General features: G+C 53.9%; 1 protein-coding gene and 1 long non-coding RNA gene across 2 annotated transcripts; one reads left to right on the forward strand and one right to left on the reverse strand.

Moving 5' to 3' along the window:
- Positions 1-99: 99 nt before the first annotated feature.
- On the reverse strand, positions 100-16,638 carry FAM3B (FAM3 metabolism regulating signaling molecule B). Its single transcript, XM_045852540.1, has 8 exons — positions 16,469-16,638; positions 11,453-11,596; positions 10,256-10,379; positions 9,900-9,958; positions 8,969-9,019; positions 7,414-7,501; positions 5,601-5,733; positions 100-228 (listed from the first exon to the last, which is right to left on the reverse strand). Exons 1-8 carry the CDS (start codon positions 16,518-16,520, stop codon positions 139-141), a joined length of 741 nt encoding a protein of 246 aa, XP_045708496.1. The 5' UTR covers positions 16,521-16,638; the 3' UTR covers positions 100-138.
- LOC123828024 lies at positions 16,591-27,018 on the forward strand. Its single transcript, XR_006787406.1, has 3 exons — positions 16,591-16,650; positions 25,575-26,217; positions 26,607-27,018. It is a non-coding gene; the product is annotated as an uncharacterized LOC123828024 (long non-coding RNA).
- The last annotated feature ends 330 nt before the right edge of the window (positions 27,019-27,348 follow it).

Here is a 27,348-nt window from a genome sequence, read left to right on the forward strand (position 1 = left end):
CAAGATTTCACGGCCGCCAGCAAATATTGGTTGGTTGGTGACAAAACCTAAAACATCAAATATTGACTGCTGGGTAAGATTCACAGGCCACTCCATGACTCATTTGTCTATAAAAAAACTTTTATTGTCTGCACAGTGTTAGCTTGGTTCTTTCGGTATACAGCCTTCTATCTGTATTTCTGCGGGCCAGCCCGAGTATCTGTTATTTGCACGATCAGAGTGGTTGATCTGTGTAAAAGAAAGAAAAGAATTTTATTTGCTACTCAACAAATATTTAGCGTGTCAGCCATGAGCAAATCCTACAGCTAGGAGGTGATTCTTTGGATTGCTTCCTAGAATGGAATTTGCTCCAGCCCAGTCTGGGTGCTTGATTTTCTCTCCACGTGCTCCCAAAAAACTATGGGAACCAGGCATTCGTACAGCTCTAGAACTTTCTGCAATGATGTGAATATTCTGTGATCGACCCTACCCAATAGAATAGCCACTAGCCACGTTCTGCTCTCGAGTACTTGAAATGTGCCTAGCGTGAGTGATGAACTGAATTTTAAGATCTATCTAATTGTAATAAATGTGATTACAACTTAATAAATGTAAATCAAGTTTGGCCCATAGCTGCTGTCCTGAACAGCACAGCTGTACTGTTGAGTTTCCAGTTCTTTGGGAGGGGGGCTATGCATTTTTTCAGGTCACTGCAGAACTCCCGGCTCAGCAGACACATGTTCATGATGATGCAGGCCTAGTCCTTCCTGTCTTCAGTTCTTTTGCAGATAATGGGGAGCCTCAACTTAATGCTTGGAAAGATTAATATGCATTCTGATCTTTGGAATTCTAGTTACACATCCTTTTTCTATAATAGCTTTGAGATATAACGTGCATCCTACAAAATTCACCCAAAGTGAACTCAATGGCTTTTAGTATACTCACAGAGATAGGCGACCGTCACAATAGATTTTAGACTGTTTTCCTCACCTGTGCAAGAAGCCACACACCCACACCCCTCACAGCCCCAGGGACTCGCTAGTCTGTTTCCTCTCTCACTGAGTTTTCTCTATTCTGGAAATCTCGAATGCCATATTTTGCCCCGTGTACAATGCGCACTCACATTTTTGGCCCAGACTTTCAGGAAAAAGATCTTTTGTTTTAATTTAATTTGAGTTTTAGTGTATTTTTATTTAGATACTTGTGTCTTTTTTGTATTACCAAGGAATTTGAGCATTTATTTTTGAACATGTGATGGTACAAGAAATTTTATGTAACAAATAATTAGACAACACAAGAAAAGATACAAGGCATTTCAGGCACGACCCACGTATAATGCGCCTCCTCATTTTCCCCTCAAAAAATGTGGGCACAAAAGTGCGCATTACACACGGCAAAATACGGTAAGTGAAACGGACGGTATGTGGTCTCCTGGGTCTGGTTCCTGCCCCCAGCGTGTGTTCCAGGCCCCTCCACCCTGCGGCGGGCATCAGTGCTTCACTCCTCTTCACGGCTGGGCAATGTCCCAGGGTACGGCTATACCGTATTTTATTTACATATTTTTATACATGAATAAGTCATTTGAGTTGTTTCTACATTTTGGCTATTATGAATAAGGCTTCTATGCATGTCATGTACACTTGTTTAATGTACACGTTTTTTTGCACATAATGTTTTCATCCCCTTGGGTATATATCTAGGAGCGGAATTATTAGGTCGCTGGGTAACGACATGCCTAATTTTTCTTGAGAAAGGGACAGAATGTTTCCCAAAGCAGCTCTGTTATTACATTTCTTGCAGCAGGGCCTGAAAGGTCGAAATTCCCCACACCCTTGAGAACTCTGCTTAGGATGTCATTTTTTTTGTTGTTTAAGATTTTATTTATTTATTTTTAGAGAGGGAAGGGAGGGGGGGAGAGAGAGAGAGAGAGAGAGAGAGAGAGAGAGAGGGAGGGAGAAACATCAATGTGTGGTTGCTGGGGGTCATGGCCTGCAACCCAGGCATGTGCCCTGACTGGGATTCGAACCTGCGATGCTTTGGTTCGCAGCCCGCGCTCAATCCACCTAGCTACGCCAGCCAGAAGGATATTGTTTTTAATGCAGCCAATGCAGGGAGGGCAAGGCAGTGTCTGTCTCCTCGAGCTTCTGTTTGTGGTTCCCGGTGGCCAGTCGTGAGCATCTCATGTGCTTGTGGGCCGTCTGTGTGTCTTCTCTGAAGACGTGTGTGTTCAGATCCTCTGCCTGCTTGAAAATTGGGTTATTTGTCTTTGTATTAGTGAGCCGTACAAGTTCTATATACATTTTGGGTGTAAGTCCCTTATTGGCAATGTTTTTCTCCCATTTTGTAGGTTATCTTTTCATGTTCTTGGTGGTGTTCTTTGGTGCACAAAAGTTTTACATTTTGATCGAATGCAAGGATCTACTTTTTTGTTTCGTTGTTCATTGTTCGTGCTTGTGGTGTTGTATCTAAGAAATCACTGCCTGATCCGAGGTCACAGAGGTTTATGGCTACATTTTCTCTTCTGAGAGTTGAAGGTTTCCAGCTCCTAAATGTGGTCACCTGACTGATGTTGACTTAATGTCCCCAAGTGGCGTGGTGTGGCGTAGGGCTGCACGTTCATGCTTCTGCGTGTGGGCGACCTGCTGTCTCAGCGCCCCAAGGTGGACAGACCACCTGTTCTCCACGCAGTGGTTTTGGCACTTCTGTCCAAAGTGGACTGACCAACAAAGTGGGGTTTTATCTGTGGACTCTCAGTTCTCTTCCGTGGGTCGATAAGTCTGCCTGACGTCCGAACCACACTGTCCTGATTGCCATGGCTTTGTAGTGAGTTTGGAAGTCGGAAAGTGTTCTTCTTGTTCGAGACTGTTTTGGCTGTCTGGTCCTCCGAACTTCCGTATGGATTTTAGGGTGCGCTTGTCTGTGTCTATAAAAACACCAGCTGGGGTGTACAGGGGCATATGGGTGTGTGCTCGGGACAAGGCCTCCACATTCTCAGAAAAAGTCAATGTAACGGGTCTCCCCTCTCCGGATATCAGAACCCCCCCAGGTGGGCCCTCCCCATACATCAGAACACCTGGGGCAGGCCCTACCCTCTGAGATTCTAGTTCAGTTGGCCTGGGCGCCCGTGCTTTTCGGGGAGGCTCAGGTTGGGAAGGGCAGTTTGGGGCGGGCGGGTTGGAAAGAGCAGGGGAAGCTCTGGATTACAGGGCTCTATGCTCAGCTCCTTGCTGAGCCCCATGCGTTGCTCCCCTGGTCCTCATCCACTCTTGTATGATGTGGGAGCTGTCTTCACCCCTTTCTCACAGGGGATGATTCTCAGGCACAGAGAGGTTAAGTAACTTGCCTACGGCCACACAGCTAGGTAGGTAAAGTCTGGAGATCCGTAAGAGGGCAGATTGGTACATCAGATGGAGGAGAAGGTGGTCCTGATTCACGTTGCAGAGCCAGCCCGAGGAAGGCCAAGGGTCAGTGGGGCTCAGGCCCACACTGCAGCTGCTAAAGAGTCCACCTAGCTTTCAGTACCTGACACAGATCAGGAAACTCACGCCCTGGGAGGCGAAGTGGCTGTTCAGGATCACATGTGACCCCTGGCCAACCTGACCCTGGACACCAAGACCCCTCTCCCTGCCGTGCCAGCTCACCTCACCCCCCTGCAGGTCCCCACAGTGGTAGCCCAGGCAGAGCCACCACCCAGAGTCCCGGGAATGCCTCACTCATGAGGACAGGTCCGTGAGATCTCAAGCACATGGGGTGTCCAAACCCGATCATCAGTAATGAGAGGTCGAGGCAGGGGCCCCGGGTAAGTACCCCTGACATGTTCTACAGGACTGGCTTCCCGGCCGCGGGAGAACACGGGGGTTGCACAGGGAAAGCAGGCCCTTTGAGATGCATGCTGCAATGTCCGTGAATTCCGAGCATCCAGACGGCCACAACAGAGGGGGCATCAGAGAAGCTGTCAGGCTTCCCGTTACCTGGCTGTGTGGCCACGCCGAGATCACACCCATCCGGCCCCCTTCTCCTCCACCCCCGGGGGCCCACCTGCTTCTGCCTGTCTTCCCTCCCAGACCCATCGCCACGCCGGACAGCACAAGCAGAGGACCGGGACCAAACGTCCACGCCTGCGGTCAGAAGCCACCGGTGGGCCCTGCCGGAGACATTCATCTCTCGGCCTCCTCTGAGTGTACAGCTCGTGGAAAGAAGAGAAGACCCTTCTCTGGGGCAAGAGTCAGAGGTCTCGCTCCTTGGCAGGCTGCCAGCCCCCTCCCCTCTGTTCCGAGGGCAGCACTGTCTGGAAGAGACTGTGTCATCATCCCCAGGGGGCGGGCGGCGTCAGCTTATAAATCCCACGCCCAGCCCCCACCCGTCAGCTGGAATTTTCACAGGCGACTAAGTTAACGCATTAGGACTTCATTCTCTTGCTGTTCACTTCACTTTGAGAAATAAAAGGGCTTCAAACCAACCACGAACAGGTTATGACAACAACAGCAGCAGCAGCGAGAGCTGTGCTCATCCAGCGTCTGGTGCCCACCCCGTCAGACCAGCTTCAGGGGCACCGGCGCAGGTGGCCGCCGAACCACCTTAACGCCGAGTCCCGCCGCCGCGATCCCCACTCGGGGCCAAGGAGAGAGAGGACTGTGGGGGCCGCAGCCTGACGGGAAATCAATCCCAATAGCCCACTCGGAATGTTCTACTTTAAAGAGATTTGACAATTGAAATTTCAACCAAGTGCCTTTCTAATGCTGATCTAAGGGGAAGGTTTCCAAACTTCTTAGTGTGGACGGTCTTCCCTGGAATGATGTGTCAAGCACCTACTGGGTGGATGGTGGGGCGTTTCCCAGACCTAGGAACGAGGAACCCTCAGGGGAGAACCAAGGGGTCAGACCAGAGGACCACCTCCGCGGCGCCCTCTGCGGCATGCTCTGTGCACAAGGCTGTGGTCTGAGACAGAGGGTTGTAGCTGACCGGCAGCCTCTCCTGTCACGGCCCGCACTACACTAACCATCTGTGGGAAGGGACGTTTAAAGACCATCCCCCTTGCGCTAAGTTCGCACGGTGAAGGTGGTTACCAGACTTACTGTGGCGATGACATCGTAAGGTACGTAAATGTTGAATCCCTGTATTGTACACCTGGAACTAATACAGGGTCCGGCACAAATAACACCCCTCTTTTTATTACATAAAAATCTTTTATTGCCCGAGCTGGTGTAGCTCAGTGGGTTGAGTGCGGGCTGAGAACCATAGGGTCGCTGGTTCGATTCCCAGTCAGGGCACGTGCCTGGGTTGTGGACCAGGTCCCCAGTGGGGACCATGTAAGAGGCAACCACACATTGGTGTTTCTCTCCCTCTCTTTCTCCTCCCCTTCCCCTCTCTCTAAAAATAAATAAACAAAATCTTTTAAAAAATCTTTTATTACAAAATCATAAGCATGTAATTCTATAGCATAACACTATCACACCCAAGCACACCACGTGACATTTTAGGTGAAATGTTTACATTGCTGTCCATCTCGTGGGAGACACTCACATACCCTGCCAGCCACACTCAACGGCATTACTTCTGCCAGACCCCGTATGATATCGTATACCGACTGTGCTCCAAAAAAACCCATCACCGCCACTTACCTTCTCTCTCTGAATTCCTGCAGGAAGTTCAAAGCCTTTCGCTGTGAGAAACACCCAGCTTGACCTGAATTTCATGGTCCTGATCTCTTTGCTTCCGAGTTCTTCTATGGCCTTCTTGGCGTCCTCCTTCAGCCTGGGGGACAAAGGGGAGCGTGTCTGAGCATCTCGCGTGGGGACCCCCGTGTGCCGCACTGCGTTTGTCCTAGGATAGAGGTTTCTGAAGCAGCTCCTCTCCTGGGCACAGTCGGGCTGAGTTTACATGCTGGTGGGAGTATGTCGGATGTCTAGTGGGACGTGCGACGACGACACCCGGTAGGACTCAGTCTGAAGCATGGGCTTTACACTCTCAGCTCTGAGAAGCCCTCGTGTCGGCAGGTTCGGTCGCACCCGCGGTCTCAGACGACACCGTTTCCTTGCTGACCCTCCTGCTCACTGACCACGAGATAAGGTGGCAGAAGTTGCGGAAAGAGGAAAGCAAAGGTCAAAACTGTCCCTTTCCTATTCAGAAAAGTCAGTATCAAAAAAGGACAAAAATATGAAAATCACTACCATGGCACAAGGGTGCAGCTTAAGAGTAAGTCAAGGAAGGCGAGTAGGATGGAAAAGAAAAAAGTAACAAGTTCAGATTTTCCTAAGCAAGTTAAATGTGAGTTTTTCCATATATGCATCAAAAAACTTCAGTCTGGTTACAAGAACTATTAAAAATAATTCTTGCCCTGGCTGGTGTGGCTCAGTGGATTGAGTGCCATCAGCCTGTGAACCAAGGGGTTGCTGGTTCGATTCCTGGTCTGGGAACATGCCTGGGTTGTGGGTCGGTTATCCAGTGGGGGGCGTGTGAGAGGCAACCACACATTCATGTTTCTCCCCTCTTTCTCCCTTCCTTCTCCTCTCTCTAAAAATAAATAAATAAATAAAGTCTTTAAAAAAGAATAAATAAATAAATCTTGCCCTGGTTAGTGCAGCTCAGTGGATTGAGCACTGGCCTGTGAACTGAAAAGGTTGCCGGTTCAATTCCCAGTCAGGGCAGAAGCCTGGGTTGTGGGCCAGGTCCCCAGTTGGGGGCGTGCAAGAGGCAACCAATCAATGTATTTCTCTCACTTCAATGTTTTTCTCCCTCTCTTTCTCCCTTCCTTCCCCTCTCTCTAAAAAGAAGTAAATAAAATCTTTAAAAACAAATAAAACCTGAGGATAAAGTAATCTGGGAAATGCTGAGCTCAGGAGCCCCATGTAGGAAAGCCACAGTGATGCAAATAAGCACTTCCAGGCTCCGGGAAGGTCGGCAGAGAAGACGCAGCTGTACTTAGACGAGCAGAGGTGGAGAAGCCCGGGGTCAGATCAGCTTCTCCCCAGGGAAAACATTGCATGTGTGTGTGTGTGTATGTGTGTGTGTGTGCGCGTTTCCTTCTTTGGCTCCACATAGAAATGTCCTCAATTTCCTTTCCCGTTTCTGGAAGTCCCCTCGCGGGTGTAGCTTTCCTGGCTGTGCTACTTTGGTTATGCTCAGCCGTGGCTCTGTCGTGCGCCCCAGGCATAACCCTTGCCTTCTAATGCTGAGGGGCTCCGCTGGCGGGCCATGTCTTTGGAAAAGCAGTCTGCTTCGTCACGGCCTCCATCCTTTTTCCTTAAAGAAGCCTCACGCCTCTGGGTGGCTGGTTGTGTCCTGGAGGGTGCGGAGGGGCCCTGACTGGTCCGGCCCTCTTGGCCCCGCCCTCTCGGCCCCGCCCTCTCGGCCCCGCCCTCTCGGCCCCGCTGGCTCGCTGGCTCGGGTGGCCTTGCCCACCCGCACTGTCGCGCCAACGCTGCACACACTCACCGGCTGCTGCCGTCGTCGTGGGTCACCATGAAGAGCAGAGACTTCGCCGGAGCACCCCGAATAAACTGTGTCATCGCTCCAGAGTTATCTGTTGGGTCAGTGCAAACCAGTTTCAGGTGCGTGATTCCCCGAGACTGCAGCCCTGGGCGCTGTGCTATTTCTGCCCTCAGCGTCTGTGTCCACCTCGAGGCCTCGGATGCCCAGAACTCCTCCCTCGACCGCGCCGTCGGTGCGCCTGCTCTTTACTAGTGAAGGGCTGCCCGGCTTCCAGGGCGGGGCCATCCGAGGCCAGAGCACCATCGGGCCACAAAGATTCTGCTGATCTAACTTTTGAAACAAGCAGCAACCTTGGCGGCTCGGGCAGAGCGTTCCCTGCAGTGACTGACGCAGCCCATACCCACACGTGAGCATCTTAGATTAGAGCAGCCCCAGGTACCGACCTACCACGTGCAGAACAGAGTGGGGACACAGGCCAGGCCCTGCGTGGGGCAGTCTTCGCTAGGAGGCCTGTCTACGCCTTACAGGAAAAAAGAAAGGTGAGTCTCTAACCCCATTACTTACCACCGGGCTTGCTCTTTACAATTATGTGTAAGCTAGCTGCAGAGCGAAATGCCCAGTTCCCACAAATGGCACCCTGGCGTTTCTCATTACTCTTCTCCATTATCTTTATGGGGACTTGTTTTTCACCATATTTTTGCCGTGTATAATGCACATTTTTTTGCCCAAACGTTTGAGGGGAAAATAAGGATGCACAGTATACATGGGTATAATGAACACATACCATGGGTATAAGAATGAGTATAATAATCCCATGTCTAATGCACACAAAACGTGGGTGCGCAGTGCACATTATATACGGCAAAACATGGTAATAGCACCCAGTGTTAAATAAAAATGAGAGGGGCTGGTATATCCTGACGGACACCTGGAGCCAAGACGCAGCGCCCAGATGGAGAGAGCATGAAGGAGAGTGGGCACCAAGAGGCCCAGGGACGTGTGTGCTGAGGCCCCTGGGCGCCAGACACAGGATGGTGATGATGGTGACAGTCAGGGCTGGGTGCTTCTCGTATCATCTGACAGATATTCGATTTAAGGGTGTCTCTTCCCCATTATCCAATGAGGGAAAGGAATTTTCTAGATAACGCCTTCAAACTGTATTATATGAATTCAGAGACTAAGAGGACTTATGGATGACCATTCTAAAATACTCAACATGAGCCCTGGCTGGTGTGTCTCAGTGGATTGAGCGCCAGCCTGCGAACCAAAGGGTCGCTGGTTCAATTCTCAGTCAGGGCACATGCCTGAGTTGCAGGTCAGGTCCTCAGCAGGGGGCGCTCCAGAGGCAACTACACATCGATGTTTATCTCCCTCTCTTTCTCCTTCCCTTCCCCTCTCTAAAAATAAATAAATAAAATCTTCAAAATACTCAACATGAACTTCCGACCATTTCCTTAGCAGACAAAATAAAAGCGCTTGGCATTTTGTTTGATTTTTTTTGAATCTTCATTTATTTTTATTACTCATTTAAATTGTAACAGGAAAAGAATTTTCTTACCTCCTTCGTACATGTCAAAATACTGTGTTGCTATCACTTTCGCAGTCGTATCTGAAAAGAAAAGGAACGGTTTTTAAAAGACAGTCCATCAGCACCCATGGTGGGTCTGTGGTACTGGAGTGTTCAGTGTGGCCTGTGTCTTCCCTGTGTTCTTCCAGGGAGCGTGGCGGCTGTGAGGACGGCATGTGTGAGGCGGCCGCCTGCCCTGGAGGGTGGTCCCTATACGGGCGGCGACACGGGGACCCTCAGCGGCTCTGCCACTTCCTTCCGGCTGCTTCCCAAGAGACTCGATGCTGCCCTTCCCTGTTCCACCTGCCTCTTCCCACAGAGACCCCGGAGTCCCCCCTCAGCCCTTTCTGCTCCATACTCGGGGTCCCCTTCCTGATGATCATGCAGGGCCCATTCCGTCTTGGGCGCCTACTGCCGCTGTCCCTGGACGGCATGCAGGGTGTGCTCCCAGGGACGCGGCAGGAGAGCCCAGTCCCAGACCTGCGGCCGCTGTTATTGTCGGGGGTTCCCAGTGGCCACCGATCTGGGGGATCCTGACAGAACACTGTTTCCCAGGCCTAAGAGGGGGCCGAGCGTTGCTTCCCCTGAGGCCCTAGTCCCCGGGGCACTGGGAATCCGAGAGGGTGGGAGGGGGGACCTGTGGGCCCCGCTCTGCTTGCATGGTGCTCACCCTGCCTCTGCCAGGCCTTTGTGTTGGCTTGTTTTTAAATCTGTATTCGGCTTCAGGTTTGTTATTTTTGTAGGACCCATAAATAATCAGTAACGCCAGGCGTTGCAAAACTGATCATGTATTTTAAAAAATGCATTAACATAAGAACCTAGAGTAGGTCAAGTGCAAAAACCACGGAAAACCCAAGGTGCCCTTGACAATCCAGTCACAGAGCTTTTTGAGAAGTTTTAAAGAAAACGTGTGATAACTTACAATTAACAATGGCAATATTTATTCCTCTCCCAACATTCCTGGTCTTTTCTCCAATGAGCCTGGAAGGTAAATAAACGTGAGTGAAAGGGTTCCTTTTTCAGCAGGCACGGGGAGGTCCTCGCTGCCCCACCCGGTTTGCACTCAGCAGAGTCCCTGCCCAGCCGCCGCCACGCACCGACCGGTCCCTCTCGGACACGCGGGGGCCTGAGCCAGCGCCTGGGACAGTCCCCCCACCCACGCTCACTCCACACACACCTATCCCCAGCTTCCTGCGGACTCAGTCCCTCGGGGAACCTGGAAACTGCATTCCTCTTAGAACTTAGACCGAGGTCTTCCAGTCCCACACTGGCACTTACAGTGCGTCCTCAAAGCAGATTTTGGCGTACTTGTCCCGGCCGCCGCCGCTGAGCAAGCGGTAGGCATAGGTGTTCGGTGGGCACGGGGCCCAGTGGTCACATTTTTGCCTTTTGGGGACCGGGGCTGCAATGAACAAGACCATAACAAGGTCAGGCCAGGCTTTATCAAGAAGAGCTCACTGCTCGCCCGTCAACGCAGCTGTTTTGCAGCAGGACTTGGCCCCGAAGTCCCGAGGTTGTGGGCGCCCGGAGGGGGGTGGGGGTGGGGGGGTGGGGGGAGAGGGGGGCAGAAATAGGAGAGGGGTCACCAGTTTTAATAAGGAGCTTCGGAAATCCGCCCAAAGATACGAGGTTAATTTAATCTGTGTTTGTCTTGAAATCGCACGTATATAAAAGGGAGAGGGTGCTTTGTAGGCACGGCAGTTTTAGGGGCCGGGGTTCCCTGCCCATGGCTCGCTGTCTTACTAACAGACACGCTCAGCACGCGAGCCCTTCTGGGCGCCCGGTGCCGGCCGCTGCTCACAGAGGAAGCCGTGTCCAGGACGGACTTCCCATTTCGGGGAAAAGCGGGGAGAAGGAGAGCATGAGCCCTTGGAGGGCGCCTCCCGGGCCGGCGCCGGCAGGGCCTCCCGGGGGGCTGGGATGCACCCGGGATGGGGTGCTGCCGGGCTCTCTGGCCCCCCGGCAGACCCAGGGTGGGGGCCTAATCAGGTGCCAACACCGCATCACACAGCCAATTCCTAGAAAGTTCTTTTTTTTTTCATCCTAAAAGGTCATTCAATTTGATAAAGAATGGCTTTTACCAAAATCTTTTTATTGTGACTCAGTTTTTTTGTATTTGTTTAAGTTAATTTTGCGTAATCATTTCTGTATTAAAAACGTACCAGCATACCTACCCGTGAGATTTGGAAAAGGGGCACAGATTACTGCTTTTGCATCCCACGTCTTATCCAACGTCCTTTTTAGTGATGTAATTCTGTAATTTCTGATTTGAGTTGTGTTCCAAACACGTAGTTTTCCTGAACACAACCTGCACGTAAAGTTTCTTTGCTCTCCTAACGTCATGAGCGGCCTCGGAGTCCCCCGTGGGGACGCGAGCTCGCGTTGAGCGGTTCCTCCTCCTCGTGTCAGTACCGTCACCTAGAAGTGGCCGGAAGCCACCGCCCGCCCCTGCCTGCCGGGACCCGCGGCACTGACCTTGGAGGATGGGCCTCTCGCCGATGCCGCGGATGCGGTAGGCCACGCTGGACAGGGAGACGTCCGGAAGGAGCTCCGCCAGCAGGTACCCGGCGTACCAGGCACACACACACAGGCAGATGAAGAGCAGCGTCCTCAGAGTGCCTGCGGGTGCACGAGACAGGTGGTGGGTGCCCTGCTCCCCGGGGCTGCTCCTCTGTTCCACGCGTCCTGTCTCAGCCCTGCTGGACTCCATCGGCCAGTTCTGCCCAATTATGGGGGCTAAAGGAGTGGTGGGGACTGCCAAGTTCTCAGCGGATTGGCGGCAAGGGCCAGCTGTCCTAGACTCCCAGCTGGCAGCTGAAGAGAGGGCAGCTAGTGGGGGCTTTACTCTTAACTTGCAGGGCCTACACTGACCGCTGGTGGTCAGTGTCGGGACCGAACTGAACCGCGGGACACCCGGTGGCTGCCAGAGGGTTGGTGTCTCCCCACCCAGCACCCAGAACAGAGACGAGGGGGTGGTGCTCCCGGGCCCTCTTTTCCAAGTTCACAGCCACTGACACAGAGGCAGGACCCCAGCCCTCCAGCACACGACCCAAGGCTTCCCCGTCTCCAGGCAGCCGTGACGCGCACACCTGTGCCTGCCACTCCAACGTCAGCCCCGAACCTCCGCTCGCGTCGTTTCCCGCACCTGCAGGCCCCCCGTACCCCTGTGAGCGAGCACAGCTGTCCGCACTCTGTCGAGTCTGGGGGGGCGCCCGTGTGTGGCTCCGTGGCTAAGGCCGTCATGCTCAGGGGACTGGACACTTCTGTTTCCCCTTGACTACATATTTAGGCATCGGTAACTGTCTCCATCTCCCAGACCACGCAGAACCCAAGGTGGCTGGAACGTTACGCAGGGAGGGTTTCCTGAGGCCAGCTACCTGGACCGCGTAGCCGCTGCTGTTTCTCGGACTCAAGGGACAGCACCAAGCTGGAAGCAGCAGCCGCACACCACAAACGAGAGCCCTGGGGCCTGAGGCGCCCGTCCTGGTGGACGTGCAGGCTCCAAATCCGGGTGGCTCTGCGCTTAGCCGCACTGACCCCCTGTGGCGGGGGCCCCTCCTGCTCTCCCGCTGTGGAGGAGCATGCCCCTCTGCCTCGGGGCGCTGTCCCTCACAGACCCCCACCCACCCCCCTCTCCTCTCTAAGGCTCCCCGACGCGCCACGTGACCCCACCCCGGGGCGGCCTGCCACGCACCTGCGGCCTGCACAGGCCACTCACGGCAGCCCTTCGCCCGCCTTGTCGGCGTGGGACTCCTCGGGTCCCTCCCCTGCGGGGCTGTGCCCGCACACCCAGGACAGCACGTGCTGTGCAGGGTGTCCCAGAGAGTGCCATGGGGCACATGCGGTGCGGGGGCGGGGGGAGCTGTGAGCGGTGACTGCCGGCAGCCCGGAGTCGGCGCCGGTGGCGTCGGGTCCGGCGGAAACAATGGCCCGCTGTGTCCCCTGTGTGTTGGGTCACAGCTGGACTACTTTACCCAAGTGTCGTATTTGAAGAAGAAAATTGGCAAACCAGGGACCCACTTGGAGAAGGCTGAAAGGGAGTGTGGCGCCACCTGTCACATGTGTAAAAACAGCCACCTGGAAGGAAGACCCAGTTTGGTCGCCAGCTGAGCAAGGACAAGAAGTCGACGGAAGTGACCGGGAAGAAAAGGAAGGATGGACAGAAAGCCTGTGGGTCCTCACGCAGAGCTGTAAGCCGGGGCTGACCCGCCTGCGAGGCAACAGCCACGTGTCGCCACACACTTTTCAGGGCTCCTGGGAAGGCTGTGAAGTACCTGTGGGCTGGGCAAGGGGTGCCACCGATGACCTCTAGGCTGGGGACAGCCTGGTTTCCTGTGGTGGCTGGGAGGAGCCAAGACCTAGAGCCACTCCAGGGCGGGAGGGCAGGGCCAGCAGCAAAGATGGGGCGCTGGCTGGGGGTGAGCCCGTGTAACCCATGCACAGGTCTGACCCAGGTCACGGAGGCATCCGGGATGCCGAAGGGGGGCAAGCTTAAGAGCCAGGAGGTGAGGGGCAAGGAGCAGGCGGGCAGCATCTGGAGAGCCGTGGCCCAGCCTGTCCTTGGGCCGAACAGCTGCACCGGGGGCTCAGTCCCTGCGGGTGACCGCAGAGCGGGTGGGACACTAGAGGCAGAGAGGAACTCAGCACCCAGGCAGGGACACATAAGCATTCGCTTTGGGAAAGGGGGAAAGTCCAGGGACTCCGCTGAGACAGCTCCTGGGCGCTATGGTGGGAGTGAGTCCAGCGGCTGCAGGGGTGAGCTGGGGGGAGGCATGCACAAAGTCCAGGAGTCTGGGAAGCTTCTGTGATTCTGCAAGCAGAATCTGACCTTTTCTACCAAGATAACAAAGCCATCATCAGCCCACAGCCTCCCACATGTCTCCTTCTGAGAGCAAAGGCCAGTTCTGAGCACAGGCAGGAAGTCCGTGAACTTCCTCCTTGAGACCCTCAGTCAGCTGCACAGGTGTGTACGTGTGCAGGCCTGCGTGCGCCTATGTGGTTGTGCACACGTCTGTGTGTGTGGGTTCTACCCTCATCCCACCTGCTGCTCCTCAGGGGTCTCAGGCTGGCCCTGGACGCCAACACTGGAGAAGAGTCCTCGAACCAACTACAGGTCTGGGGGGTCTGGGGACACCCCCACCCCTCCAGTCCAGGGGCCCTGAAGAGGGCCCTTCTGAACACACTTCCCGGAGGGGGTTTCCTGCAACCTGCAGGAACACGGACGAGGTGGGATGAGGAAGCTTCGGTCACGGGCAGCCTGGCCAAGACGAACAAAATGCTCTCCCCCTGGAGGAGGTCCCCGAGGGGCCAGGAGGGCTGAGGGGTCCATGGACCATCCTTGAGGCTTCCGTGCGACTCCATCGCTCTGCCGGCCTCGGTCTCCACTGCCGTCACTGTCCCGTTGGCAGAGGCTTCCTGGCCGGAGAGCTGGGAATGCCCCGCCTGCACACCACGGTGGGTTTGCCAGGTAGCTCACCTGCACAGGTTGACACGCCAACACCCTCCGTTTGAGGAACCGGGATGGCTGTGGGGCACAGGTGATGGGTGTTGGCCGCTGAACGCACTTTACCCATTGACCCTGAACCGTGTGTGAGCTGTCGCCTGTGCCAGAACTGGCGTTGGACCGTATCCACTGAAATGTCCCTTCTAGGGACATTGCCAGGCCTTTAGCTCACAGAGTCGAAGGCGACAGGACTCTGAGTCCCTGTGCCTGGCTTCTCTCTCAGCCTCACATGCCAGCAAGTGCCTGGTGTTATAGCCGGGCTTTGGGCCGAGGGACCCCACAGCCCACGGGCGAACCATGAGGCCGTGGGTGAGGAAAAGCTGTGGGTGGGAAAGGCAACCTGACGATGTTCAGCATTTTCTGCTAAGTAGCCGGCGAAACAATATGTAATACGGGCATGATGAAAACTTCTTCCACCCTGGCTGGTGTAGCTCAGTGGATTGAGCGCAGGCTGCGAACCAAAGTGTCGCAGGTTCGATTCCCAGCCAGGGCACATGCCTGGGTTGCAGGTCATAACCCCCAGCAACTGCACATTGATGTTTCTCTCTCTCTCTCTCTATCTCCCTCCCTTCCCTCTCTAAAAATAAATAAATAAATACTCTTAAAAAAAATAAAAAAAGAAAACTTCTTCCGAGATATCCGCCATGAAAGTCAGTGCCCCAAGGGAGGGGGTTTCTCCTCCCCAGAGAGAGGTTCATGCCTCCCCCCATTTACCCTGCAATCCACACAAGTTCCCGAAAACAGTTCATAAAAATAAATGGTTCTGTGGAAAACATGACTATTTTACACAATACATTTTAAAAAATCTGACAATTTGGCTTTCCTGCACTTTGGGAATGGGGCAGAAAGGAGGTGTACAGAACGTTCTGGAGTGTGCCCGACCACACGAGAGACACCAGTGCTAGAAGTGCGAGTCTCACACACACACACACCGTGTGGCTGACGACCCGCCGCCCCAGACCGGGCCGCGACCCCTGCAGAGGCCAAGGGAACCCCGCCTTCTCGTCCTGAGGTGCTGCCTTACCTCCGGAGGAGCCCCCAGACTCCTCAGGGGACAGACAGAAAGTGGCAGAACCAGTCAGGAAGGGCACGCGTGATGGGGGGGGCGGTTCACACCTGAACCCAGAACGCCTGTAGCCAGAGGCAGGCAAGTGACAGAGGGCAGAGGCCACCGTCATAAAGACAGGCTTGGGGGGGGCGCGTAACATGATTGAGGAAATAATTGCTGTCTTTCTTTCCCTTTTTCTATCCCTGCCCCCAGAACATTCCACAGTCTCAAGCGGTTTGATACGTGGAGAGAATAACATCAGCCTGATAAAAAGAGGCGGCCGGCCGGGACATCTAGAATCAGCCACAATGGGGCATTCCGTGTTAACGAGTCCCCACTTCTCACCCCCCTCCCCCCCCCATCCTCCAGTGACAGGGAAAGGGCTGTCTCACCTGTCCCTTCACTGGACGTGTGCCTAATGACTCCTGACTTAGCAGAGGAGCTTCGGATGGAGCCCACAGGTGCCTCTCAGGGCAGGTGGCGGCGCCCTGCCGGCCCAGGAGGTCCAGGGCCCCACTGCAGGCACTGGCTCTCCCAGGAACGGGCCCTGCCCCCTCGGACCCTTCCCCTCCCCACCTCGAGTCCTGCTCTGCCTGCGCTCAGCAAATACCTACTTTCAAGCCTCAACATCACACTCTCGGATTCCCGTCCCTAAATAATCCCTAAATAATCGCAGCTGGGCCCCTGGAGACAGGCAGGGGGAGCCCGAGGAAGTGCTGTAGAGAGCTTGCTCCGAGTCCGGCCCCCGCCGCGCCCCCCCCCACCCCCCCATTCACCTCCGCTAGACGGGCTTTCTGCATTCCCAGTCCCGGATCGGAGGGGTCAGCCACAGCGCCAGCCAGCCCCACCCTCCAGCTCAGTGGGGTGGAATCGCCAGGGGTGACGCCTCCCCTGCCCGGGCCCCTGCTTTCCTCCTTTGGCGGTGGGGGTTGCAACTCACCGACGGCCACCCAGCGCATCTTCCCAGGGCTGCTGCCCGCCCTCCTGGCCATAGGCAGCAGCTCCCGGTGGTGGACGGGGGACCTCCTACCAGCTACGGGGAGGGCTGGGAGGAGGACCAGGCAGCTAACCAGCTCTGGAGCAGGTGGCGGGGAGGGCGGGCAAAAGGCAGACACCGGCCAGGTAGGTGCGGACCGGGAAGTGCGCAGGCTGTCTGGCAGGTGCCCTGGGTGGGGCCCAGGAGCTGCCCGTCTGCAGCCCCTGAGCGCTCCGCTCCTCGACTGGGGGGGGGGGGCAGACGGAATGAACAGGGCGCGTTCTGAAGGGAGGACACTGTGGCCCTTAATGGTTCGTGGACACAGGCCCCACTTTAATGTCTCACAGAGGAAAACGGCTGCAAAGATAAACAGGACTTGAGCCTTTTAAACTTCAAAGCTGAGTCCCAGTGGCCCCGGGGCCACCACCCCAGGCCTCTTTGCTTCTCCCAGATCAGATCCCCTGTTCACGGCCTTATCACAGCCCAGCACGGGTGCACCAGCTCCCGCTGCTTTCTTTACACGGCGGGGGTGGGGGTGGGGAGCTGGGGGGTGGGATTAGGGAAAAGGGGCCCAGGCTCCAGGGTCAGGGTCACGTCTGCATTTCCTCTTGTTCACTCAGAGGCCAGGGGGAGGCAGGGTGGGTTCAGGTGGGTATTTGAAGAAAGCACCTGCTCTTCTTCCATGTTTCTGCAATAGTTTGAAGAGGACAGGTGTTCATTCTTCTTTGAACGTTTGGTAAAAATCACCTGTGAAGTGGTCCCATCTAGGGCTTCTGTTTTTTGGGAGTTTTCTGATGACTGTCTCAATTTCATTGCTTAGTAATCAGCCCGATCAGATTTTCTGTTTCTGCCTGCTCCAGTCTCAGCAGGTTGTATGGTTTTAGAAATGTATCCGTTTCTTTCTAGATTGTCCCATTTGTGTGCATCTAATTGTCCACGGTATTCTTTGACGGCCCCATGTCTGGCTGTAGTGTCAGGCAGGATCTCTCTTTCGTTACTGGTTTCATTTATTTGGGGTCTTTTTTTCCTCGATGAGTATGGCTGGACCTTTGTCCATTTTATTTGTCCCTTCAAGCAACCAGCCCTTAGTTTCACTGATCTTCTCTTTTGCTTTTTTAGTCTCCGTGTCGTTTATTTCCACTCTGAACTCCGTTCCTTCCTTCCTTCTATACTTTGGGCTTGCTTTGTTCTTCCACTTCTAGTTCTTTTAGGTGTCCATTTAGTTTATTTATTTGAGATTTTCTAGTTTCTTAAGGTAGGCCTTTGAGGCTATGAACTTCCCTCTTAGAATTTCTTTTGCTGCATTCCACAAATTTTGGAAAGTTGTGTTTTCATTGTCATTTGTCTCAAGGTAGTTTTGAGTTCTCATTTGACCTCCCCTTTGACCGCTGTCTGTTGAGTAGCGTGCTGTTTAGCTTCCACATGCCTGTGTTTTCTTGCCCAGTGCGTGAAATTCAGTAACTGATGAAGCTAATTTATGGTGACAGAGGATAGCACGGGGGTTCCCTCAGAGCGCTGGGGAGGGAAGGGGTGTAGGGCAACTCCCTGGTGTGAGAAGTTCTTTATCTTTACCCGGACAGTGAGGACACAGCAATCCTAAGCAAAAGGTTATAGGGCTGTATACATTTGGGATTTGTGTACTTTGCTGCCTATATATTATACTTCAATAAAGTATGTTATAAAAAAAAAAGAAAGCAACAAACACATAAAAGTGATAAAGCTGAACAGGTGCGTGAACCCGCGCAGGTCCCTGGGCCCCAGAAGCGCATTTACGGCTCAGCCCAGCCACCGCAGCGCCCGACAGCTGCCCCGGCCGGGCGTCATTCCAGGCCCGGGGCGGCCCCCTCCGAAGCCTGCTCTTGGCTCTGGCTGGTGGCCCGTTCTCCGAGCCGTCTTCGCCATTCCTCAGCAGCACTGGAGGGGACCATCTGTGGTCCCACCTCGACCTGGATGGGCTTGCCCACCGTCTCCTGCCCTTCCTTCGGGGTTACCCCACCATGCCTCTCCTCCTCTCTGCCACCCTCTCCCCCTGGCCCTGCAGGCCTCTGGTCATCCCGGACTCTCCAGCCACCCATGAGCTCATGGGTGAGCAATGTCCAGAGCCATAGCAGGGTGTGACTTGGGGTCACAAGGAGCTAGCTGCCTAGGTCAGTCAACTGTAAAGCGTTTTTTTGCTTGTTTGTTTTTTACTGATCTGTAACTTCTGTGCACTCATATCTTCGTTTGTCTTTCCTTCGTGTCACATACTGAATTGCACATATTTCTGTTTCCATCTGAAATGGTCAGGTTATCAGACTGGACTTTTTATTCCTTCCGTAACTGCTCACAGGACTGTGCTTTCAGTGGCCACTCACCTCACACCACAGACCGCGCGGTTCCCTTGCGGGGGTCCGGGGGCCCTGGGCGTCCAGCAGGCGCTCCAGGGAGTTGATGAGGCCAAAACTTAATACCATGACATCGAAAACATACCCTGACACCGGGCGCCTTTTCCACTCTCACCGTGTCAGGAGCGTTCGATAGAGTTTGCCGACCGTACAGCGAGAGGATCTGTGTGCCTCGGTGAACCACCGTTTCACCGAGCCAATGGCGGAACCAAGCAATGGTGGATTTGTGAAGACGCAAAATCACACCAGGCTCAGAGGTCCGATCAAAGTGCCGAGCAGACCAATACCTTTGAACACAGCAGTTAGAAAAATCCGCCTTCAAAAATTCTGCGCAACGACTCTTAGAAGAAACTACACTTGCTGCGTTTTAGGTTAGCCTCAGAGAAGCATATCCACAGTGCTCGGAGAAGGACACGAAGACTCCCCTTGCCATCCCCACCTCGTGCTGCTGGGAGGCCAGGTTTTTTGCCAGCAGACCGAATGCCAGAGGAGCTCTGAGAACCCAGCTGTCTTCTGTGAAGGACACTAGAGGGATGAGCAAAAATGCAAAATGATGCCATTCTTCTCATTAGATTCTTTTGTTCCAGAAAATAGAATTATTTTTCATAAAGCTATGTTAACATGCAAAGGAGTGCTTTGTTACTATTTTTGAATGAATTGACAAACGCTTTAAAAAGGCCTCACTGTTAACGTTGAATGCACCCCCTACATAAAAAAAGGCCTCCGGGGCCCCGATTCCATTCGGGGTGCGTCGGGACCCTGCCATGGAAACGCCTGAGGCCTGCTGCTCTGGACCGTCGGGCTGAAACGCTGAGTGGACCCTTTAGCCACAGAAGGGTCAGCTCCCCTGGGTTTAGAGCCGGGCAGACCTCGGTTTCGATCCCCATTCCATCACGCTAAGGAACTCAGAGCAACTGATTTAATACCCTTGATCCTCATGTTTTCTTTTTCATCTGTGAAATGAGGAGAACAACACAATCTCGGAACTGCTGAGGTTGAACGAGCTCATGCATGGCACGTGCTCGCAGAGTGACCAGGAGAGGCCCAGACGTGTCACCGTTCACGGGAGCCGCACTTTGTCTCGTCGGCCCGGAGGCTAAGCTGGGGTGCAGCTGTCCAGAATCCTGGCCAGCTGACCGGCTACCAGCAAAGCAAAGACCCTCCATGTCTTGGACACACCTTGGGACGGCCATAGTGCAGCAGAAGGGCCGATCCTCAGAGCTCTTCCACCCTTTGCAGAGAAAGTGTTCGTCTTTCCGGGGGCCGGAATCCCAGACAGGGCAGCTCTGTGGCAGGTAGACGTCTCTGTTCAGTTCGATTCAATTAGCCAAATGTTTATGAAGCACTGTGAGACGTCAGGCACTGTGTAAGCCCCAGAGGGGCACCAAGGAACAAAAATGACGAAGATACAGGACTCGGACAGCTCACCTTCTGTGCAAAGTTTGGGAAAGCGAAGCAGCGACAGATTCCCAGGGAGGACTGACCTGCAAACAGGGGCACAGCCCAAGGAAAGTCCTGGGCAGCAGAGAGGGGCTGAGTTTGTGCAGGGTCCCCGCCACAGGCTCCTGTGCCTGGGGTCACGCGGAGAGGCGCTGGAGCCAGGATGCTGGGGGTGACGACAACAGGACAGGGGGCTGCCCTGGGGCAAGACGGCAGAGGGAACGGGTAGAATCCTGAAGCTGGGGAAGGCACCTTCTGGGTGAAAACTTTCAACCCTCTACATCCTAACCCTGTCAGCAGCTTGCTTGTCCAGAATAGGTCATCCAGGGGTGGGGAACCCCTGGCAGAAAGCCCAGGTAGCGCAGAAATCCCCGAGTCTGAACAGGGCAGAAGACAGGTGAACTGTGAGTATAAGCGGGTGTTTGGCCCTTCTTTCAGCTGCCACTCTGGGCTGCTCCCTATTTTCCTGGGTCGCTACCTGGACGGGCCAGAGGGCGATGCCCCCGTGGAGGTTCCCTGTGGACCGTCCACCTGTTGGTTCGTGAACAGCCACTGCTCTTAGGAAGGACTGGCGGGTGCGTGTCTAAGCTTCTACCTATGGTCTATTCTATGTGTCAAACTCTTACTTGCGGATTGTTCCTCTGACGGTCTCCAAAGGTGCCAGATGAGTTTCTGCGGACAGTCCATGGTAACTTGGGGTTTTCTCTGGAGAGGCGCTGCCTGCGGAAACCAAGAGCCGGGCCACCCCCTTAGCTGCAGAAACCCACCTTGACACAAACACTTAAGGTTTTGGGGAGCGCCCACATCTCTGGACTGTCTTTGGCGCCCGTAACTGTGACTGGGGAGGTTTATATCCCACAGCTCGAATGGCTGCTTTACAGGTTTTCTGCATCATCACAGTGCTCTCGGCCGGCGTGGTGGGATGAGAGAAACTGTCGCGGAATTCCCACTGCATACGCAAGAGGCCCTTGTGTAGGGAGCGGCTCATTGGTGGAAAGAAAAGGCACCTGATTTTCGTGAGCTGGAGTGGCGCAGAAATAAGAGAACAACTCCAAAGGGGTGTGGCGACGGGGGTTGTTGCGATCGCTGCGCATTTGTCAGAAGGCAGGGTCCATTTGGAGACTGGGACAGAGCTTTTGGTCGCTGCAGGTTTCCGTGTAGCGGATTCATTGGCGGGTCCGGAGGCGGACGTTGCTCAGCACTCCCTCGAACAGTATGGAATCCTGTGCTGCGTGCCAGGTCCCTGGTCGCCCCCTCTGGTCTAGGGAGGCAGCTGGAAGTGCCAAGGGCACATTCGTAGCCTGTGGTCACCCAGCTGGCACCTGGGTCTCCTAAGTCCCAGACCCTGCAGTCGGTGTCCTAGATTCCTGGAGAGCCATGTCCCCTTTCGTGGAGATGTACCCAAACTGAGGTGACCCAGGTGCTCAAGGGCCAGGGCGAGAGCGCACCCCGCATCACAGCTCTCCCTCCTCGCCCTCACCGTCCCTCTGTGACCCGACGGCTTGCACCTGGCTTGGAGTGCAAGCTGCGTGAGAAACAAAACCACACTAGAAACCCAACGCCCGAAGTCATGTCCTTTGCTGCTGATTTTCACTCTTTAGGAAACAATTTTTGCTGGCTGCTGGGGCTGAAATTTTTAGGAGGAAGAGCATGGAAATTGGACCAGACTGACTGGGATCTCCTAGTTCCGTGGTCTGGGGTGTGAGCTAATGGGGGTCACAATGCCCAACTCAGGGGTGAGAACAGAAGGAAGGTACACAGAACAATACAGAGAGGCACCCCATAAATGGTCGCTCTTGCTGCCTTGATGGGGTGTTTGGTCTTTCACTGTCTTAGCAATCAAGAGAAAAACTAAATGAATTTGTTTTGATTTAGAAAGAATATGAGGGAGGGGACTACCAAAGAAACATTATGTGGCATCTGTCCTAGAATATTACAAAGAGAAAAAAAAAGTGTGTCTTAAAGGTAAGACCTTGGGGAAAAAACAAAACAAAATATCTCTATAGCCTGTGTATGTAATAGGCCAAAAATGCTACACGGAAAACAGCGGAAGGGATTTCTGAAACGCAGCGATTCATAGGTTGGACCGAGGCGCAGCCCTGACCCTTGTCGGCTGCCTGCCTCTCTCCTGTCACTGCAGCGGTCACTCATCAAGCCAAGAGAGTCCTACCTGGACCCTCGACCCGCGCCAAGGGCATCTTCTTTTCCTGTGAAGCACTAGGAAAGATGGCAGCCCCCTTGCTCAGGGGCACAGGTGGAGCCCAGCCTAGATAGAGGTCCTGGGTCACAGCCAACCTGCTGTTCGTGCCCAGGCCCAGCAAGGCGCGGAGCGGCTCAGGTCTCCCACCGGCTGAGGGGTCTAAGGGAGTCCGGCTCTCGCATGCATCCCTGGGCAACCAGCTTCGGAGACCCTAGCGCTTCTCCCCACGAGTCCTAGGCCAGTCCCCTCCGACCCCTGGGGTCCAGGCCTGCAGGGCAGTCCTTCGTCCCAACGCAGGCCGGGCCCCAGGTGTGACTCCGACTTTGACCCGACCCGACGCCCACCCGGATCTCCACCACCGTCCTGCCGGGATCCCTCTCACCCAGTCGCCGCCTCGGGTTTCTGCGCCCCAGGAGCAGTCGGTGCCTCCGCGCCCGCGCCATCCCAGACGAGGCCTGCGCACGCGCGGTGCGGTCTATACCGTCTCCCTGCGGCTCCGGCGCTGCGACAAGTGGCATCCATGCGCCATTCCCTCGGGTGGGCCCAGTGAAACTGGCAGCTTTACAGGGCCTCTCCCAGGTTGCAGACCCCACGTGGGGCTGTTGGGTACATCTCCACCTTTCCACTCCCCTCCTCCAACGTGTCCCGTGGGGTCCCTCCAGCCTTTACTGGTCCCCCATGTGCGTTGGGCCCATCACCGCCTTTCCCGCTGCGCAGGCTCCTTCCCAAGGCTGCCCTACCCCAGGTCCCCCGGCTGCTTTAGGCTTTCCTGAGGTTGTGCTTGCTGAAACTGCTCAACCAAGCTGCAGTCCGTGAGAGTCCCCCAGGGAGGTTCCGGACGCTGAGAAGTACACGTAAAAAGGCTGGGCGCTGCCCACTTTGGGAAAGATGGCAGCCCTCTTGGCCAGCCTGCAGACCTCTGGCCTGCCCGCAGGGGCTCCAGGGGAGCTCAAGACGCGCGGGTGTGTGAGCCGCCCCTCCCCCCACCCCGCGAAGTCCCCTTCGGGGTTCTGGCAATGCACTGGCCCACATCTACCCAACACATCTGCGGGAGCTTTCCGCGAGTCAGGGCTTAGCTTCCTCACTGCTATCCTCAGCCCTTTTAGAACCGTGTCTCATTAAAAAGAAATTTTTAAAAAGTCCGAGGAACCTGGCTGGCGTAGCTCAGTGGATTGAGTGTGGGCTGTGAACCAAAGTGTCTCAGGTTCGATTCCCAGTCAGGGCACATGCCTGGGTTGCAGGCCATGACCCCCAGCAACCGCACATTGATGTTTCTCTCTCTCTCTCTCTTTCTCCCTCCCTTCCCTCTCAAATAAATAAATAAATAAATAAATATCTTTAAAAAAAGTCTAGAGCCTCACTGTCCAACAGAAATATAATTAAAAAAAAAAAAAGTCCGAGGAGCCTCAGTTGAAGTACGTTAGAATTAATTTCCATCTTAAACTGTTTCTGAGAAAATGCTTCCGTGGTGACTTCTTCCGATCCAGGCTGCCCATGCCCAGGATTTTCATGTATTTCTTATAAAGTGGGGGTGATGGCTCCTTTGCACACCAGTGGCACCTGCTGGCCTGTGCGTTTCTGGACGCAGGGACCGTGTTTATTCCTCCATGTCCCCCATGCCCTGTGCGGTGGGGCACTCCGTAAGCTCTCAAGAATTAGATATCAAATGAGTGGCTACTAAAAGGCAGGGCTGGTAAACAGTCCAGGATTCACTTAGTTCAACCTCCTCCAGCATTTCTTCTCCTTTTTATTTTTTATTTTTTAAATTGTATTGACTGGGGTGACGCTGGTCGACAAGATCATACAGGCTTCAACCGTACATTTCTCTGATACGTCATCGAATCTCGCGTTGTGTGCCCACCACTCAGAGTCCAATCATCTTCCGCCACCATATATGTGACCCCCTTCACCCTATACCACTGCCCCACCCCCTTCCCTCTGGCAACCGCTATGTCTTGTCTGTGTCTATGGGTTTCAGTTCTATATTCTATATATGAGTAAAATCTCATGGTTCTTAGCTTTTCCTGGCTGGCTTATCTCACTCAGCATGATAGTCTCAAGGTCCACCCACGCTGTTGCAAATGGCAGCCTTCCATCTGTTCTCATGGCTGAGTGGTGTTCCGTCACGTTTATGGGCCACGTCTTCTTTATCCAGTCCCCTGCCGAAGGGCTCTTTGGTTGTCTCCATGTCGTGGCCACTGTGAATCAGAGTGCAATGAAGCACCTTTCCTTTGTAGTCATGTTAGCTAGGGCTGCTGGAACAAATCCCGCAGACCAGTGGCTTAAGCAACAGGTGTTAACTTTCTCTGGTTCTGGAGGTTAGAAGTCCAAGATCAAGGTGCCTGCAGATCAGGTTCTCGGTGACGTCTGCCTTTCTCGATTGCAGACAGCTGCTATTGCACTGTGGCCTCTTCTTGTGCCAGAGAGAGCTCACTCCGGTGGTCTGTTCCTCTTCTCCTAAGGGTGCTAATCTCATTACCAGGGGGCCACCCTCATGACCTCATCTAAACCTAGTTATCCCCTGACTAAATACATGCACATTGTGGGGGTAGGGCTTCAACACATGAACTGGGTGGGAGCGGGGGGGAGGACACAAGTATTCAGTCTATAACAGCAGGCTAATCCAAACCTAGGGTCACACGACCTTCCAGGAGTTGGAAGGCGGCTCCTTACAGGGAGTCTGCTCTCCAAACTCCTGATCTGCGGATAAGGAAACTGACCAGGGATTTGTCAGCGGTGATACTCGCACACCCATGCGTTCTGTATAAATCTTATCTCTCTGGAGGCCTCCTCTTCAAGGGCCTCAAACTGGATTCAGCTGGGAGTAATAATTACCTGGTAGTTTTGGAACAACATTTGTTCCCTAAAACAATGCTTCTGGTGTCTACCGGTACTTGTAATGGGAGTTCAGGCCACAAGGATCAGGAAAAGTGGGTTGATGCTCTGAAAATTAATAAAGGCAACCTCAGTTAGAATGGGAGTTGGGAGGGCCGCCTGTAGGGGGGTCCTCATGCTCTACCGTTTATTCTCCATTGCCCCCAAATAGGAAAAGGCGAGCCTTGTCTCCAACAGGAAGATGTTTTTCTATTTTACCACCCAAGAGGGAAGAAGGAAGAAGGAAGAAGGAAGAAGGAAGATTTTTCTCCTTGCCCCGCAACAGCCCAGCCAATGAGAGACTGTCACAATGCAGCCGGTGAAAAGCCACTGCACTTGGAACTCCCACTTTCCTCCAGCGGACTGTGTGAGAGCCCCTCCCAGCTCCGTCTTTGTGCAAAGAACAGCCCTCTTCTTTGTCTTACCTGCCTATGGTTTTGCCATTAGATCGAATGTCCAGAATTATAATGCTTTGTTGGTAAAACAGCTGTTTGATTTGCCTAGGTCCACAGTGCCAAGCCTCCAATAATCCTGGTCATCGGTGTTGACAGCCAAGGTGTGTTTGATCAGCACAAGCTTTGGCTGGACCCGGCCATTTGCCGGGAGAAATAAAAACACGAAACTCATTCTCACAGTTTGTTCTGGAGCTCAGTGTGCAGAACCGAAGCCAGAATGCCTGCTCAGGAGTCCAGAGCAGATCTCCGTGGTCACATGGTCTCACAACAACCACGCCAGCAAACCTGGCTTCTTTTGTTCTCGGTACAAAGGACGCCTCCCTTGGAGATGTGAGCCCAGAGCCGCTCTTCCTTCAGAAGGTGAGCCGGTGCTGGGCGGAGTGGACAGTGCTTAGGATACACACACCTCTCTTTTAGAGGCGACAAGAAAACTTCAAAACCCTCTTTTTTTAACATATTTTTAAAAAGATTTTATTTATTTATTTATTTATTTATAGAGAGGGAAGGGGGGAAGAGAGAGATAGAAACATCAATGTGTGGTTGCTGGAGGTCATGGCCTGCAACTCAGGCATGTACCCTGACTGGGAATCGAACCTGCGACACTTTGGTTCGCAGCCTGCGCTCAATCCACTGAGCTACGCCAGCCAGGGCATCAAAACCCTCTTTAAGAAAAATGTCTGCCTTCTTTCTAAAGGGAGAAGCACATTTTCATGTTTTATTGACCCACTCTGTCTGTTTATCCAATACAGGATCTTAACGAAGCAGGTGAAGGAATGACCAAACATTGACTTTGGACCTGTCCCTCTGATGGCGTCATCGTGCCGTCACAGTCCGGGGAGGGGAGGGTTTACACCCATTGGATGGACGAGGCAGCTGAAGATCCGAGGGGTGTGGGGAGCCGCACGGTCGGTGGGACTCGGGGTGGGGACAGCACTGTGGGTCCTGCTCTTCGGGCGCCTCCAGGGACACTCACCACACTGTGCTGTGATGATCTGTACCGGTCACCCTCCCGCCCATGCGCCTGTGTGTTACTGGTGGGCAAAGACTCCCTAAGACTTGTTTAGCCGGCAATGAAAATGAGACTTGGCCCATCGCCAATTGGCAACACATTCTGAATGAATGAATGAATGAATGAATGAATGAACAAATAAACTCTATGGAAAGCAACGAAGAAAGTGAAGACTTTATTTGATTTGAAATTCTAGGTTCTAATCTGATCTCTGCCATTTTCCCAGCCAGCCCACTGATTCTTCTGTTCCCTCACCTTCTCACCTGCGATGTGACGTGGTGGTGATGGTTGTTGTTAACCACCCACCTCCACAGTTTCCATAAAGATGGAACTGAAGCTCCCCAGTAGTCCCCATGGCGTTTGAAGCCAGGAACGACAGATGTCGTGTGGAGTGGAGCTACAGGAAGGGGAGAAGACGAGAACCCCAGCCGGCGACCCCTTGCACCAGGGCGGAGTCAGAACCTTCCTTCCCGCCCAACCTC

This window comes from Phyllostomus hastatus, unplaced genomic scaffold (assembly GCF_019186645.2).
Source record: "Phyllostomus hastatus isolate PE091 unplaced genomic scaffold, TTU_PhHast_1.1 phas_contig_948, whole genome shotgun sequence".
NCBI classification, from domain to species: domain Eukaryota; kingdom Metazoa; phylum Chordata; class Mammalia; order Chiroptera; family Phyllostomidae; genus Phyllostomus; species Phyllostomus hastatus.

Coding starts and splice junctions, on each gene's coding strand:
- FAM3B (XM_045852540.1), bottom strand. CDS start 16,520: ATGGCCAGGAGGGCGGGCAGCAGCCCTGGGAAGATGCGCTGGGTGGCC. Junction 11,597..16,468: donor GATGCGCTGGGTGGCCGTCG/GTGAGTTGCAAC, acceptor GTGCACCCGCAG/GCACTCTGAGGACGCTGCTC. Junction 5,734..7,413: donor CACGACGACGGCAGCAGCCG/GTGAGTGTGTGC, acceptor TTTGTCCCCCAG/GCTGAAGGAGGACGCCAAGA.